Consider the following 16291-nt stretch of genomic DNA (forward strand, 5'->3'; position numbering starts at 1 on the left):
ACAAAATTCCCTGTGAACTTATTTCACAAAAATTTAACAAAAATAACAGTGATGTCATGACACCCATTTTCCTTCTTTCATTGAAGAGACTCTTCTACTTCTGGTCTACGATTCCTCCATCACTGCTGTTGGTCACTTACCCAGAATCCAACCTCCCTCCCTTATAACAGAGCCAACTCCACAGAAGTCCTAAAGATACACCACCATTCACTCAAACCAATGTTGCCACTGCCTGGTTCAAGAACCCAGTAGGGACACAACATTCTCCTGGATACCAGAAACAGCAAGACTCACACTCTCTCAGCACATCGGCCACTAAGGAAACATCCCCGTGGCCTTTCCCAAGATGAAGCCCGAAGCCAGGACTCAACTCTACCTACTACCATCTCCCCCCTCCCTTGGCCCTTCCTCTGCTCTTCCAACTAGAAGCCCGCCCTCTCAAGAACATGCCTCTGCACTTTCCCTTCATGTATGTTTTATTCCCACTGTTCCTTGAGCTACAAAAGCCCAACCACTCTCAATTTACATCCTCTAAATTCTATGCAATCCAAGTCCAGATCAAAAATTAACTTTTCAGTGAATAGTAAAGAGCCCTTGATTTGTTGTTAGCAAATGTTACTCATCATGTATCTGCCACACCATAAATTATTTGTGCATGCTGATAGTCCTTTAAGAAAGCAAATCTCCTAAGGGCTGCAGACAAACTTTATATCCCTCCACCATCTCCCTGTCCAACCCACCCACCAAATGCCCAAATGCACCCAGTGGTAGCAACGAAAGTATCTGTTGAACAGAGGAACACATTTTTTTAAGCATGAAAAGTGGTTCTCCAGAATAGACTATCCCGTAGATTGAGACTATGCTGGAAATCTTCGGCAGCATTATAGTATTAAGTAGAGATAGTTCTACCCAAAACGAAGGCATCAATCAGGTGACTAGGTCCGGCTGATTCTAGAAATGAAATTACCTCTTTAAAAGTACTGCCTAATCAATTCAAAGTCAACCCATACCCAAACTATTGGCCAACAGACCAAGTTTAACAATAGATTTTTCTATCAAAAAACATTTCAGCTGTTCTTACAGCAACATTTCTAACGTTCCAGCTGTGTTCAAGTGTTGCAAGAAACATCTCTGTATCCTCTTGTGTCTCCTTTGACAGGAGGGTAGAGAAACAGGCCTGCTCAGAGTGGTAAACAACAAAAACAGTTTGAAAGCCCAAGAGCCTAAAAGTACATATGGGTGTGTACGACACAATTACCTGCATATTGTCACTAAAAATAGCGTACAGAACTTCAAGGAGTCAGAACAATGATGTTTTCACCTTCCCTGACACCTACCACTTACTGGTTTCTCCTCTACTAGGTGAACAGTCTAAAACTGAGTTACTTCAAGTTAGACATAAAAAAAAAAAAAATGATTGGAAAGCTACAGAGAGATTTCTAGAGAGATCTAAATCTAGAGATTTCTCTAGAGAGAAATACAGTTCACCACAGCACTCTACATCACTAAACTAGCTTGATAAATAAAGGCCTTCGGAACAAATTTCTGTAAACCTCAGCAACCAATTAGTTGAGACAGAAAACTTGATTGCATAAAACAATGCACACACAAAGGGAGCATTGTATAAAATGAAATTCAGAGCCTACATATGATGACTGGGGGGGGGGGTGCAAAATGCAAGAAAAATTAAAGAAATTAAATTTGAATAAGTAAATGCTTTCAAATTCTCCCTCAGACTGCTCCAGTCTGTGTACTTTTATGAGGCAACTTAGGTCCTTCGGTTACGAAACTAAGAGTGTAAATAAACTTTGCTTTCCGATGTAATCGAGTAGACTAATGCATTTTTTAAGGAAAAAAAAAGGCAGATTGTTAATCCTGCGTGAACTTTAAATGTAATAATGAAGCTACCTTTTAAAAATTGCGAACGTATTTTAATCAATTTAATTCTTTTAAAATCTCAATCTCCTTAATAAAACCTTGCGGTAAAGCTACAAAGTTTTCCTCTGGAGCCTTCTAAATAACGGCAAGCGATTCTAAACACGGTTTCTAACCGGACCGGCAGCCAGAGTTCGTTCGGGCAAGTGGCGGGCAGGAGCTCGGGGACACCTGGGTGACGCGGGCCTCCCCCGCACTGCCCGGGACAACGGGGTCCCAGCACCTGCGGGAGCCAACAGGCTCGGTCCCGGCCGCGCGAGGACCGTCTGGGCTACTTACTCACCGAGCAGCGACAGGAGCAGCCAGGACGCCGGAGCCGAGCGCCGCCGAGTCATGCCGGGGCCGCCGCGGGAGCCGCCGTCCACCGGGCTCCGAGGCGGCGGGGTGCAGCAGGGACCGAGCGGGACACCGGAGCGCCGAGGCCGCTCCGCTCCGCCGAGGCTCGGGGCAGGCTCGGGCGTCCCGGGCTCGCCGGCCGCCGCGGCCACTCCCCCCGCGGCTCCCGCCAGCGAGTCCCCAGCCAGGGGCTCGGCGCCGCCTGCCCGCTCGCCGAGCGGTCTCCAGGGCAACCGCGGCTCCAGCGCGACGCCTGGCGGCCACCCGCAAAACGCCCCGAACGCACAGCTGACTGGCTGGGGGGCCCACCTGCTCTGGTCCCCCTCAACTCTGCCAGGACAGGTGGGGCAGGACCTGAAACCCAGAGTGGCCTCCCTCAGATCCGACATGTCTTTTAGCTGCAGTTTTAGACAGTCCCTACTCTGGCCATTTCTCTTTCTAATCGCTCCTGAAACCCAATTCATCTGGAAGAACCTAATAACCAATATTGTCACTGTTGACTCTTTAGGAGAGTTAGCCTCTCCCAGAGATGAGTCCCCTTATCGGCTGTCCAATGCAGAGTCATCAGCCCTGAGTTGTCAGTCCTGAAACCATGTACAAATAAAAAAATCAACTGAGCAGGTGTATCTCCACGGATGGATGGATGGATGGAGATAGATAGATAGATAGATAGATAGATAGATAGATAGATAGATGATAGATAGATTAGATAGATGATAGATAAGAAAGAAAGAAAGAAAGAAAGAAAGAAAGAAAGAAAGAAAGAAAGAAAGAAAGAAGATAAATTTTGTACATAAATACCTAATAATCAACGAAAAAGAGGCTATCAACCTGAGAGTGAGGAAGACATGGGGGGGGGGGCATTGTTAGGAAGGATGCCTAGGAAGAGCTGGAGAGAGAGAACAAATGGAGGGCAAACGTGATGCAATGCTGTTTCAATCAAAAACCGGATGACTTTAAATGCCCGATTGTTCTGCATTCACCTCCCAAGTCCTGGGATTACAGGCCTGCCACCCTGCCTATCATCCCCAGTGTTTTAAGTGGTCCCTTCCAATGCTAAGGTTTCCTCAGACTGACTTTAATACACGGAGTGTGGAAGTGCCTTGGCACTGGAAATGTCACTTTAGAGAGACTTTTGCCTTTTGTGTCTTGTTTGCTGTGGTTACGTTGGAGAGACTTTCATAACATTTGAAATTACTTATTTGAGCTGCCTTACCACTCAGAAACAGAAACCATTCCTTTCCCATTTGGGTTTCCATTTCGTTTTACAGCCCAGAGCCATTTTTCTGCTTCCACATCTACACTGAACCTTTTTAAATTTCAGGACACACCTGCCCAGGAACTGCCCAGCCATGTGACCAGCTTCTAAACAACCTAGATTAGAATTCCTGGAGCCATTCCGAATTCTGAGCCCCCACACCTCAAACAATCAGTCTTGCTAGGGCATGTTGTTTTTTTTACTCTTTTGGGGGGCCCACCACCCAGCTCCCAAATAAATCACACATGGAGGCTTTTTCTTAATTATGAATGCCCGGCCTTGTCTTGGCTTAGTTTTTAGCCAGCTTTTCTTAACTTAGATTATCCTGACTGTCTTTTGTCTCTGGGCTTTTCCAATTCCCTTCCTTCTGTATCTTACTCTGTGGCTTGCTGTGTGTGTAGCTGGGTGGCTGGCCCCTGATGTCCTCCCCTTCTCTGGCTCATTCTCGATCTCCCTTTCCAGATTTCTCCTTCTATATATTCCGTCTGCCTGCCAGCCCCACCTATCCTTTCTCCTGCCTTGCTATTGGCCAGTTCTTTGTTAGATCATCAGGTGTTTTAGACAGGCACAGTAACACAGCTTCACAGAATTAAACCAATACAACATAAATAAAAGTAATATACCTTAAAATATTCTACTACAAGGAGAAACAATAGTATGCTCAGAAGCAAGAAAACTTTTTAAAAAAAAATAAACGCATTGGCACAAAGATTGAAAACTATGTAGAAAAACAAAAATATTAAGAAAATAGAATTACAGATATACTTTTTTGAAAATTGGAATGTTACATTTTGAAGTAAAAAAAGGAAAAGTTTAAAAATGCCAATCGCTAGGGGCTCGGTGGTTAAGAGCACTTGCTGCTCTTGCAAAGGACCTGGGTTCTGTTCCAATACCCATATAGTGGCTCACAGCCATCTGTAACTCCAGTTCTAGGGGATCTAATGCCCTCTTCTGACCTCTGAAGGGATCAGGCACACATGTGGTATATATACCAACATAAGACAAAACACTCATAGACATAAAAAGAAGTTGTAAAATAATACCAATCATTTCAGCAAGAGTATCATGAAAAGATAATTTGTTCTCCTGGGTTAGGGATGCTTCAGTTTTGCTCACGCTTCCTATTTCTCTTTCATATTCATAGCAAGTTTAAATTTTCAATGTTGGTGTCATCTCTAGATTATTCCCATTCTTTTCTCCAGGGCAAGTATTGGGTCTTATTTTCTCCATCCAGTCCTTTATTCTCTTTTGCACATAGTCTGCCCCTGTCCTCAACAGGGCACAGAAAAAATATGCATAGAAAAGAAGTTGTGAAGTAGTCAATGTTACTCAAGAGCATTCACTCTGCCTTGTCATAATCCCTAGTTAAATGACAAATCATGTTTATTTTTCAGTTAAATAGATAATTAAAAGCCTGTGCTTAAAAGTCCTCATAAAGCAAATTGCTGGCTACACTTATTACAGAAATGCAGCAAATATTAACTAAGCGCAAATGCACTGGGCAGAAAGAAGGTTAAACCAAAACCATGTGGTGGAATCCCTGCCCCCAGATAAATGCCACTTGTACCTGGACTACCTCTGTGCTGTCACAAATCATTAGAGAAAGAATAGCCTCTTTGTCACCACTCTGAATTTCTGCCCACTGGACAGGAGCTGGTGAGTCAATAGAACACAATGGTATCAGTTTGATGGAGGAGCCCTTGTAATAGAAAAGACCTGTGTGGCTTCAGAAGGAGGATCATGGACAATCAGAGTTTGGGAGACACAGAAGCACGGGATCATCTGGTGAAGAGTGGACTCAAGGGAACAGACAGGGAGAAATTAGGAACTCCTGTGCTGGACTGAAAGGCTCTCAGCCGTTTGCTCTTCCAGGAAATGCAGGAAAGGTGTGCTCTTTAAATCACAGAAATACCACCACCACATGTGCTCTGGATGCATTATTAGTAAGGATGAATTTTGCCATGCTCTTTTATCCTAATCTTCCTATAACCACAATGGGATTTCTTTAAATCCCTTAAGCATTCTGTGTGAGAAAGCAATAGACATCATCAGACATTTGTATCACGCTTTGTATTTCAAAGTGCTTTTGCATATGCTATCTGGTTTGATCTTTACTGCAGTGCCAGAGGGTAGGAAAGGTGCGTATTATAACCCTCATTCACACAGGAGGATACTGGGTCTCAAGAGAATCAAAGATACCTCGGAGACTGCAAATACCAATGGGTAGAACCAGAACCATGGTCTTCTCACATGTTCCCTATAGCTTTGCCGACTACATTTAAAGACATCATGGTGTCCTAAAGCTAGTCTGAGGAACACTGAAGTTGTCTCCCCAGTATTTATCCCCCTCTCTGCCCCACCACCATCCCCACTACCACCCACCACTTGTTATGTGACAAAACTTTTCCTGAGGAGATAAAACACACTCTTCTATTCACCCCAGATAGGGAGCCCACAACAGACCAAAGTACGGATACCACTAAAGTCCAACTTTGTGAACCAAGGAGCTTTACTGGGTTGCTCGTAGGAATATGTAGTATAGTGATATTTTGTTTGTGCTCTAACAAACAAAGCTTGCCTAGAGATCAGAGAGACAAAGGAGCAAGCCACTAGTTAACCATAGAGGCCAGGCAGTGGTGGCACACACCTTTAATCTCAGCATTTGGGAGGAGGAAGCAGGAAGTTCAAGGCCACCCTGGGCTACAGGAGATTGACCCAGTCTAAAAGAGAAACAGAGCCAGATGGTGAAGGCTCGCGCTTTTAACCCCAGCACTAGGGAAGTGGAGACAGTAACATAAGGCAGAGGAACAGGAGTTCAGCCCCTTTTCGGTCTGAGGTAAGAGGTGACTTCGGCTGCTCCTTCACTTCTCTGATCTTTCTGCATTTATCCCTATATCTGACTCTGGGTTTTTACTATTAAGACCAATTAGAATTCATGCTACATAGGGGTGAGGGTTACATACAGGGGCAGAACTGACTCAAAGACAGTTGTATCACCAAAGGTGACCCCAGCATGAGTGACAGCTCACAAAGTGACATGGGAAACCTGGAGCATACTGCACAGCCTGCAGGCACCTCAATAAGCTGGACAATGTCCTGTCTATGGTGATATTTTATTTGTACTGAAATGTGTTTTTATTTGTATGTTAATAAATAAAGTTGCCTGGGGATCAGAGCTAATAGCAAGCCATAGCAGAAGCTGGTCAGTGGTGGTGCACACCTTTAATCCCAGCACTTGGGAGGCAGAGCTAGGCGGATCTCTGTGTGTTCAAGAATACAGCCAGCATGGAGACACACGCCTTTAATCTCAATACTAATCATAGAAGACCTGGAGGTCTGTACAGACAGGCAGTGACGAAGAGGTCATGTGGTTGGGTTTACAACCAATGAGAAAGCAGAATAGAAAGTCTATAAAAAGACAGATACACAGGAAGTAGCGCTCTTGCTGAGGAGAACAGCAGTGGCAGTGAAGGGTAAGGTTTTTAGCTCTTAGCTATTGCTCTGACCTCTTGGGCTTTTAACTCGGCAATTGGCTCTGTGTTTCTTATTTAATAAGACGGTTACATCTACACCTGTCCATGTGTCTCAGTTTGCCTAAACCTCTCCCAAGAGCTCCTGTCTGACAGTCTTCTTTGCAGCTGGGCTCTGCTTACTCTAAAGGGAGAGAGGCCTGGTGTGTCTGGTCAGTTCCAGGAAGTTCTTGAAGTTATTATTATTATTATTATTATTATTTTATTATTATTATTATTTTGATATTTCCCTCCCCACTTAAGGAGCTCCCCAGCAAGATAGAATGTTTTGATCCTGTAGGAGACAGTTACACAACAACCCCACATTAGCAGCAGCTGGATGGTGTTTACTGGGGCAATTGTAGCAGGCCTAAGAAAGAAATGGAGAGGTCTCCAAGGTGCACCGTGCAATGCAGGTTGGTTGATGAAAGAAGGCACTCCAAGATGAAATTTTAAGGCCTATGTGGCAGCAGGAAGGTCCCCGCCTCTCTGATGGGCTAAATACTGAACAGCCATACAAAGAAACAGCCGTACAAAGGTATATTTATTGATCGCTACACAAAGTATTTCCTCATACCAAGATCCCTAATCTAATTTACATGTCTTACTAAAGGAGAGCTTCACAAGCCCCCATGAGTCTAGTCCTTGTGTTATGTATCATTTGCAATACACAATAATACAAGAGCCTCAGGTGTGCCTTGGGGTATCTTGTGGCCAAAGTCATGGGATGGCTGCAATGTCCCTTCAGCAAAACAATCACTGTTTTCCACAAGGATTCTTCATCTACCCCTATACAGTGACTACTAAACTCCTACAACAGAGCAGAGAAGGGCTGAGGAAAGAAAATCAGGTAAGATTCTACAGTGGTTATAACTGAGCCCTCTTGACTCCAAACATAGATGGCATGAGAACAGATTCAACTTCTACTTATCCAAGTTTAAATTTAACACTAGACAAACTTTTCAGTCCATCAAAATGCTGGGCCATCTCTTTCCATGATCAGTTCATTTGTATTCAAGAATGGGAAATGAATTTTATTATTGGCATAGGAGAAATATAATTAAGAAAAGTGATAGAATTATAAAGCTTTCTAAAGCTAAATATAAATTACTTTTGAATTAGATATTTTAAATTATTAATACCGCAGATCCCTTTCCATTGATGTGTATAAATTAAATATTAATTGCATTTAAATTTGGAGGTTTAGTATTTATGGAGTGTTTTATATGAACATTATTTTAATGCTAGTAAAGAGCTGTTTGGGCCATTTACTTATTCCATAATTATTTTTGACCAGCTGCTTAGAGCCAGATGCTGTCTACAGTCATGGTTGATCCTTTTAAAGATAAAATATGAGGAATTCTCCTCACCTTATAAAGAGCATGAACGCAATACAGACTCCATCTTAGACCACCTGCTGTACTCAGTTCCAAGAAGGACCTCAGGAATGTGCCATGACAATTAGAACAGATACAGGGCAGTATGTTCCTGTAGACATCCTGTCTACATTTCATGGCCCTTGAAGATATCTAGCTAATCCTGCTAAGCAGCCCAGATAATCCTGCTCAGCAAGTTGTGATTCCCCACCAAAAGTCCAACCCAATAGTTTCAAATATGGTTTTGCACCAAAAGTTTAGACCAATAATTTCAAAAAAAATCACCTTGCCCCGTATTCCTTCTATCCAATCCCAGGATGCCAAAGCATGTAATTCCTGGCTTTCGGTTTTTCCCTGTAAAAACTCTCTATCCCTGGGCCCGCCACTGCCACTGCCACCACCACCATGTACCCCTCCATCTGCCTGGTGGTGGCCCAGGTTCAAACCTGACAATAAAAGGACCCTTATGCGCTTGCATCAGAAACCAGCTCCTTGTTGTTCTCTGGGGGTTTTGCAAAACAGGTACAACAAGAGTAGGGAAAAAACTCTAAAATAACAAATAAATGGTAGAAAAGAAAATGACGGTATTATCCAAATAAACCAGCAAGAAAGCCAACAACAAGTGTCCCTTATATGCTGACATAAATAGAGCATTTAGCATTTCAAATGTCCTTCTGAAAGTTGAGTATAGCTGTGCCTAGCTATACTGATAGCTTAACTCTCTTACACAATTCTTCACACTCCCCTGGCAACTCTGGCTAGACAGGATTTACACAAAGGTGAGTAGCAATCTCCGTCTCTCTCCCAATGTCCAGTCCCTATCATCATTGTGAGTTTTGTCAAAGGAAACAGTTCCTGCATCTACATCCATTGGAAAACCTCAGTACTTTTCTTTTTCTTTCTTTCTTTCTTTCTTTCTTTCTTTCTTTCTTTCTTTCTTTCTTTCTTTCTTTCTTTCTTTCTTTCTTTTTTCTGAGACAGGGTTTCTCTGTGTAGCTTTGGAGCCTGTCCTGAAACTCACTCTGTAGATCAGGCTGGCCTTAAACTCACAGAGATCCACCTGCCTCTGCCTTCCTAGTACTGGGATCTCAGCCCTTTTCTCTAAAACCTTTCCATCCATCAGAAACACATTAGTATTTAGATAAAGTCACTATAGGATCTCTAGGATCCATTGTAACAAAATGATTCTGAATTCTTCCCATTGGCACATTTTAAATGGCACTGGTGACTTTTATAAACTTGACAAGAGCAACACCTTAAGTAACATTTTATATGCCACTGAAGAGTTTGCCACAGTCTCTTTGCTATGAGGAATTTTTATTAACATCCTGCAAAGTCGCCACCAATTTTCATTGAGCTGATCTGCTTCCAACTCATCATTCACTTTTATATATTGGTCTATTTTGGGAATCAGTTGTTTCTTTTCAAATCCTGGTGGATTTTTCACAATTACAAACATAATTCAGACTCTTGTTTCTAACAACAAAGACTAGAAATCTTGACTGACAAGGAAATGGGAAGCTATAAAAGCTTTAAATGAACTGATGAGCCCTCAACAAAACATAGAAAAGAGAAGGCAAAAACCAGAAGGAAAGGGGAATTGTCTCTAGTTTATATGAACATGTGTTGAGCGGCTTCCCGGATCCACCAGGTCATTCCCTTTCACAATGTGTTCTGGGGTTTCCATGTCAGTGAGAAGGTGAAAATTTGTATTACTAGAGAGGGCCTGTATTCATTTTCTATTGCTGCTGTAACCAATCCCTTAAACTCATGGCATAAAACAATACAGTCTGTTATTTCACTGGCTTTGGAGTAAAAAAATTAAACTAAGTCCCAGTGAGATAAAAACCAAGGTATTAGCAGGGCTGTGCTCTGTTTTGGAGGCTGTAAGGCTATAGGACAGAACTCATGCCCTTCCATTCTCAGCCTCTAGAACTCATTCACTTCCATTAGCTCACAGTTGCCATTCTCTGTCTTTAAAGCCTACAGCCTTGAGCCACACCTTCTGGCACTGCCAGAAAAAAAAAAATAATAATAAAATAACCCTTGAACTTCTGCTTCCTTCTTCCATGTGTAAGGATCCTTGTGATTACGGTGGGCCTACTTAGATAATCCAGGATAAGCCAAATCCAGGTCAACTGAATATCCTCCACCTGCAACCCTCAATTCCCTTTTGCCATTTTAAGGTACCATGTTTACTAATCTTGAGGATTAGGAAGTGGACATCTTTGGGAAGGCATTATTCTTCATCTCAAGAGTTTTGTTGGTATACAGCCTGTACTGTGTTAACTGACCATCATATTGAAGATTAAAAGTTTAAAAGACCACGCAAAGGAGCTGACCCTCCCCCTTACCAGCTGCAACACTCAGGAAAGCAGGCCCTGCACTACACCTGAGCAGCACAGTAGAGCTGATTCTGTTGACTGGGGCACAGGTGAGCTGGTCCGGAGAACATGAGTGGCCTCACCCCTCATCTGCCTTATGATGGCATGGGCAAGGGAGAGACAACCCCCTCTGTCCCTCACCTCCTGTAGCAGTTGGGAGACCTGGTCCTGAGGTCAAGAGAGTGGGAGAGCTGTCTCTGTCTCTCATCAGCTGCAGCACTTGGGAGAGTGGCCCCTGCACCTTGCCTGGGCAACATAGTCGAGCTGGCCCTGGTGGTGTAGATGTAGGTAGCTGGCCCTGAGGGCGTGAAAGCAGGAGAACCAGACTTGTCCTTTGTTTCTCGCTTACATAGGGTGAACTAGCAGGGGCAGGGCTGGAGAGGTCACCCTGGTGTTGAAAATGGGGATGGGCTGGCAGGCTGAACCACCTTGCAACCACCCAGGCCCATAACCAGGGCTGTGAGTTGGTCCACCCCAATATCCACCTCATCTGTGATCTGCTGGAGCACAGTCCTGCAGATTCAGAGCTGCAGGATCTCCATGATACAGGCAACAACAGAGGAGTCCCAATGAGGACTCAGTGTCAATAGCAGAAACCAGAGTCCTCAAGACCAGTGACTCTTTGCAACAAACACTTGCAGGTAAAGACCTATGAATAAAAGGGTAAACTGTGTAACTCAATGTGTCACACTACAACTTCCACAACAAGATTTTTCTTTCTTTTTTTTTTCTTTTCTCTTAAATTTTATTTTGTTTTGGGAGGGGAGGTTGCAGGGCCAAAGGGTGAATGTGAGGGGACAGGGAGATGAGTGGGATCAAGATTCATGATGTGAAAGCCATAAAGAATAAATAAAAGGTGAGGGAAAAAAAGAAAATTATGAATTCTTTTTTAAAAAAAAAAAGTTTAAAAGACTTAAAATTCCCTTTTCCTGTTGTGGTTTTAGTATCCCATCACTAACACATCATTTAAAAAATAATAACAGTCTTATTTAATATCTGCTTCATCTAATACAGCCCACAAAAACAGGAATTCTTATCTGTTTTTATTTACTGCTCAAGTCTCAGTGCCTATAACATAAATGCATGACAGTAGTAGACACTAAAAAGGTTTTTTAAAGATTTTTTTTTGAATTTTATATGTATGTGTGTTTTTTGCCTGCGTATATGTGTGCACCACATGCCTGGTACCTCCCGAGACCAGAAGGTATTGGATTCCCTGGAGCTGGAGCTACAAACAGTTATAAGCTGTCATGTGAGTGCTCAGAACCGAACCCAGGTTCCCTGCAAAAGTAGCAAGTGCTCTTAACCACTGAGCCATCTCCCCAGCCCCTAGATAGACATTTTTAATGGCTGAGTCAAAGAAGGAAGCCCTAAAAAATGTTGCAGAGTGAAATCATTCAGAATATATTCTCTGCCCACAATAATACCGAGGGAGATATCAACAAATACACACACATTTGCTATTAGAGAAGTCAGGACATTAAAGCCATGAAATCATAACAGAAACTAAAACATAGTTAGAAAAATTCAAATATTTTATACTAAAACCTTAGCTACAGTGTTTACTTTAAGGAAAACCTGAAATGTTAGATGCTTACATTAGTAACGATAATTAGCAAGGCACAAATAAGTTACTATAGAGGTTAATAATTTTGATAAAGAAGGTAAAACAGACACAAGTATAAGAAAGGGGAAAATGGGTACTTTTAAAAGGTTAAATTAGCCAGATTCTAGTGAAATTTGATGAAGACTTAAAAATAAAACATATCACCCAAGTCGCACTTGTGTGTGGGGGAGAGGCATGTCAAATAATATTAAAAAGAAATATTACTACAGATGCCACTTAAATTTAAAAAGTTAAATAATGAACATTTTTGACAATAAATTTGAAAATTTTGAAGAAATGGACAAAATCCTAGAAAAATATAACTTAATACTTGCATAAAAATAAATAAAAGCTGGCAGTGGTGGCGCTCTCCTTTAATCCCAGCACTCAGGAGGCAGAGCCAGGCGGATCTCTGTGAGTTCGAGGCCAGCCTGGTCGATAGAGCGAGATCCAGGGGAGGCACCAAACTACACAGAGAAACGCTGTCTCAAAAAAAAATATTAAGAAAGGTGATAGGAGAAAGAAAAATAACAGGCAGAGAAATACAAATTAGTATTAGCCAACTACACCTAGCTGTGCTGATGTGGAGGGATAATACATCACACCAGCTGGACTTCTTTCAGGAGTATAACCCTGGTTTAGAATTTGAAGTGAATCAATATCATTCATCACACTGAGAATACTGGAGAAACCCCACATGATCATTTGGTGAAGAGTCCACTGAGAACCCTGGCTGGGAAGGAATGAACTACGGAGTGGGTGATCGAGTTCACTGGCACCACATTGCTTAAAGAAAGAAGAGAAGTCACTTGAAGCCCTAGAGTCTGGGCTTGGGGCCAGGTCTGAATTCCTACCCTTCCTCAGCATGAGCTTTAGAGAATGGTGTCTCTTGGTGCCACAAGGTGGAAATAGCCAAGATCTCATAATCAGCTACAGAGTCTGTAGCCTCTAGTGCTATCCTATCCCTAGCTGTATCGCTTACATACAGAGAGTGTTAACTACCTTTTCTGGCATTTTCCCTCTCCTTTTCTCCTAGTTTTTTGTAGGAGGTGGTGATAGGTATTGGTTACAGCTTGCAAAAATAGGAACACAGAATAATCACTATTGTACTAAAATCTTGAAATGATAACTGACCAAACTTTGAGTTGTGTCCTGTGACCAAATATATATATGTAATAAACAACTTAAATGAAAGATTTTGACTCACCATTTTGGAAGCTTCATGTCCAGGTCAATTGGTCCCATTGCTTTGGGCCTGAAGCACGACAGAACATGACCACCTCAGCATCATGTGGCACTGCTTACCCCGTGGCAGCTCAGAAGCAGAGATAAAGAGCCCAATCCCCCAGCAACCCACTTCCTTTCATCAGGCCCCATCTTCTCGAATTCTATCAGCTTCCGGTGATCTATTCCATTATGAGCCTATCAATGGATCCATGCATTCATTGGTCAGAACCCACCTGATCCCACCACATTCTAAAAGTTCTGTTTCTGAACACTGCCCTGGGGACCATCTTCAGCACAAGAGCATTAGGGAAATATTTCACATTCAAGCCATGATGCCTAATGTGGGAGTACTGAGTGATATTTCAGTCTTAAAATATTCTATGTATTTTTTAAGTACAAATGAAAGGAAAGGACATCAGTAGATATTAAATATTCAATTTGGGTATACTTTTGTCAACGTTTTTACTTCCAGTATGTTTAACCTCTCACATCAAGACCATATACAGAAAATTTCTCAGTTTCATTTGCAGTGGGAAGCAGAGCCAAAAATGCTTTTGCACCTCTGGGAACCCATGTGAAGCCACAGAACAAGATGTTAGCCAACTGGACAGGCATACCTCTGGAAATGAAAGCCTTGAGCAGGGGCTGGCAAAATGGCTCAGCAGCTTTCAGTGTGTCTTGCAGAGGATGCAGACTGAGTTCCCCAGCCCCACATAGCACCTGGCGACCTTCCATAGCTCCTATTCCAGAGGTTCTAAAACCCAGGTATGCACATGGTATGCATTCATAGAGGTGGGGAAAATATTCATACACACAAAAATAAATAAATCTTAAAATATAAAACATGAGGATTAAGATAAGAGTGGAGAAATGGAAATAGCGAGATGTAAAAATAAGGAAGAAAGCATTCCACCACCCTCTGAGCAGAGGAGATGTCCCTAGTACCTGAGGCCAGCAGTTTGGGTGGTTCTGGGAGCTGCCCAGAAATCCTCATTGGAAGCTTTCCTATGACATCATTTTGACTACCTAGTTTCTCGTAATGGTTCATCTTCACTGTAAGTTTGATGGATTTATAATCACTATGGAAACACACCTCTTGGACAGAATAAAAGGGAGAGAGTGAGCTGAGAATCAGAACTCACCTGTCTCTGTTTTTTACTACTGTGCTCACAGAGAAACTGATCACCTCACATGCTACCATCCCTCACCTGCCATGATGGAGTATGTTCTTTCAAACTGTGAGACCCCCCCAAAAAAAAAACCCACCTTCCTCCTTCAAGTTTCTTCTGCCAGATATTTTCCAAAGCAACCAGAGCAGCAACTAACACACCCCTCTTGGCTGCTCCGTGTGCTGTGATTTTCAGGCTTCCTGTCTGTGAGCTATTCAAAGTCCTGGGCTTTCTCTGCTGTCATTAGTCACCATAAATTTCTATTCTGGCAACCAAGGGCTTGGAGCTCTTTGGGATTAAAATGCTCTGAAGTTTTTGTCTTTCTAGGTTAGAGATACCAATCAACTTAGATTTCAAAACTCAAAAGTAAAGAGGGTTTAGCTTGATGAAGTCATCAGAGAAAATCTTGGTAAAGGAGTAATATCTGGGCAAGAATGCAACATGGAAGAGAAAGAAATAAAAGATTTTTGACGGATTGAACTGCAGCCTAGTGGCTTCGACGGCCAATGTGGAGGTCACGTCAGAACACAGTGTGTAGTTCATATTTAAATTCAGTTCATACTTATGGTATATTTACTACATTCTTTTCAATGAAGCTCTGAGACATGCTTTAACCTATGTGGCCTCATTCAAATCCTCACAGCAACCCTGTGCAATAGGATATGCCACCCTTGTGACATTCAATAGTCATTGTCAACTTGACTATACTTGGAATCATCTAGGAGACACACCTCTGGGCATGTCTGTAAGGGTGTTGGCACCTTAACTGAAGAGGAAATGCCTGCCCTGGATATAAGTGGCACCAGCCATGAGCTGGGGTCCCAGCCTGGATAGAAAAAGGAAGAAGCCAGAACATTCACCTCTCTCTGCTTTCTGCTTTCTGGCTGTAGATGTACTGTAACTAGCTGCCTCACATTCTCTCCCTGCCATGTTGGACTACATACCCTTAAATCATCTGCTATAACATTCTCTCTCTCTCTCCTCTCTCTCTCTCTCTCTCTCTCTCTCTCTCTCTCTCTCTGTGTGTGTGTGTGTGTGTGTGTGTGTGTGTGTGTGTGTGTGTGTAACAATTCTATCTTTTCTGGAACTCTCTATACTAGGCTGGCCTCAAACTCACAGAGATTCACCTGCCTCTGCCTCCTGAGTTCAGGGATTCACCATAACATTCTTTTATAGGGTATGTTGTTATAGTAATGATAAAAGTAACTAATACAATCTGTTTTTCTGGATAAAGGAGACAGATTTAGGGGAGATGGCTGAATGGTTAAAAGTATTGGCTGATCTTCTAGAAAACTCAGGTTCAATTCCCAGCACCCACATTATAACTCCAGGTTCAAAAGAGCCAATACTTTCTTCTGACCTCCTTGAGCACCAGATACATGTGGTGCACATATAAACATGAACATCAAATACCCATATACATACAATAAAATATAAGTAAATAAATAAAATACAAATTTTTAAATCCAGAGGTCTTAGGGAGGTTTAAAC

At 42.4% G+C, this 16291-nt stretch overlaps 1 protein-coding gene across 3 annotated transcripts in view; it reads right to left on the reverse strand.

Annotated features, from left to right (window-relative positions):
• Igsf11 (immunoglobulin superfamily member 11) overlaps window positions 1–16291 on the reverse strand; it is a 190912-nt gene that overhangs the window by 121628 nt on the left and 52993 nt on the right. The window contains exon 1 of one of the 3 annotated variants that reach the window (XM_059277749.1): window positions 2219–2383. The exons of 1 other annotated variant lie outside the window; for it this stretch is intronic. In XM_059277749.1, the coding sequence (XP_059133732.1) occupies window positions 2219–2270 (52 nt within the window). In that variant the 5' untranslated portion in view covers window positions 2271–2383. Of the gene's footprint in view, window positions 1–2218; window positions 2384–13611; window positions 13783–16291 lie in introns of those variants that run through there. One more of the 3 variants, XM_059277750.1, reaches the window with a different exon arrangement.

This window comes from Peromyscus eremicus, chromosome 12 (genome assembly GCF_949786415.1).
Source record: "Peromyscus eremicus chromosome 12, PerEre_H2_v1, whole genome shotgun sequence".
Lineage (NCBI taxonomy): Eukaryota > Metazoa > Chordata > Mammalia > Rodentia > Cricetidae > Peromyscus > Peromyscus eremicus.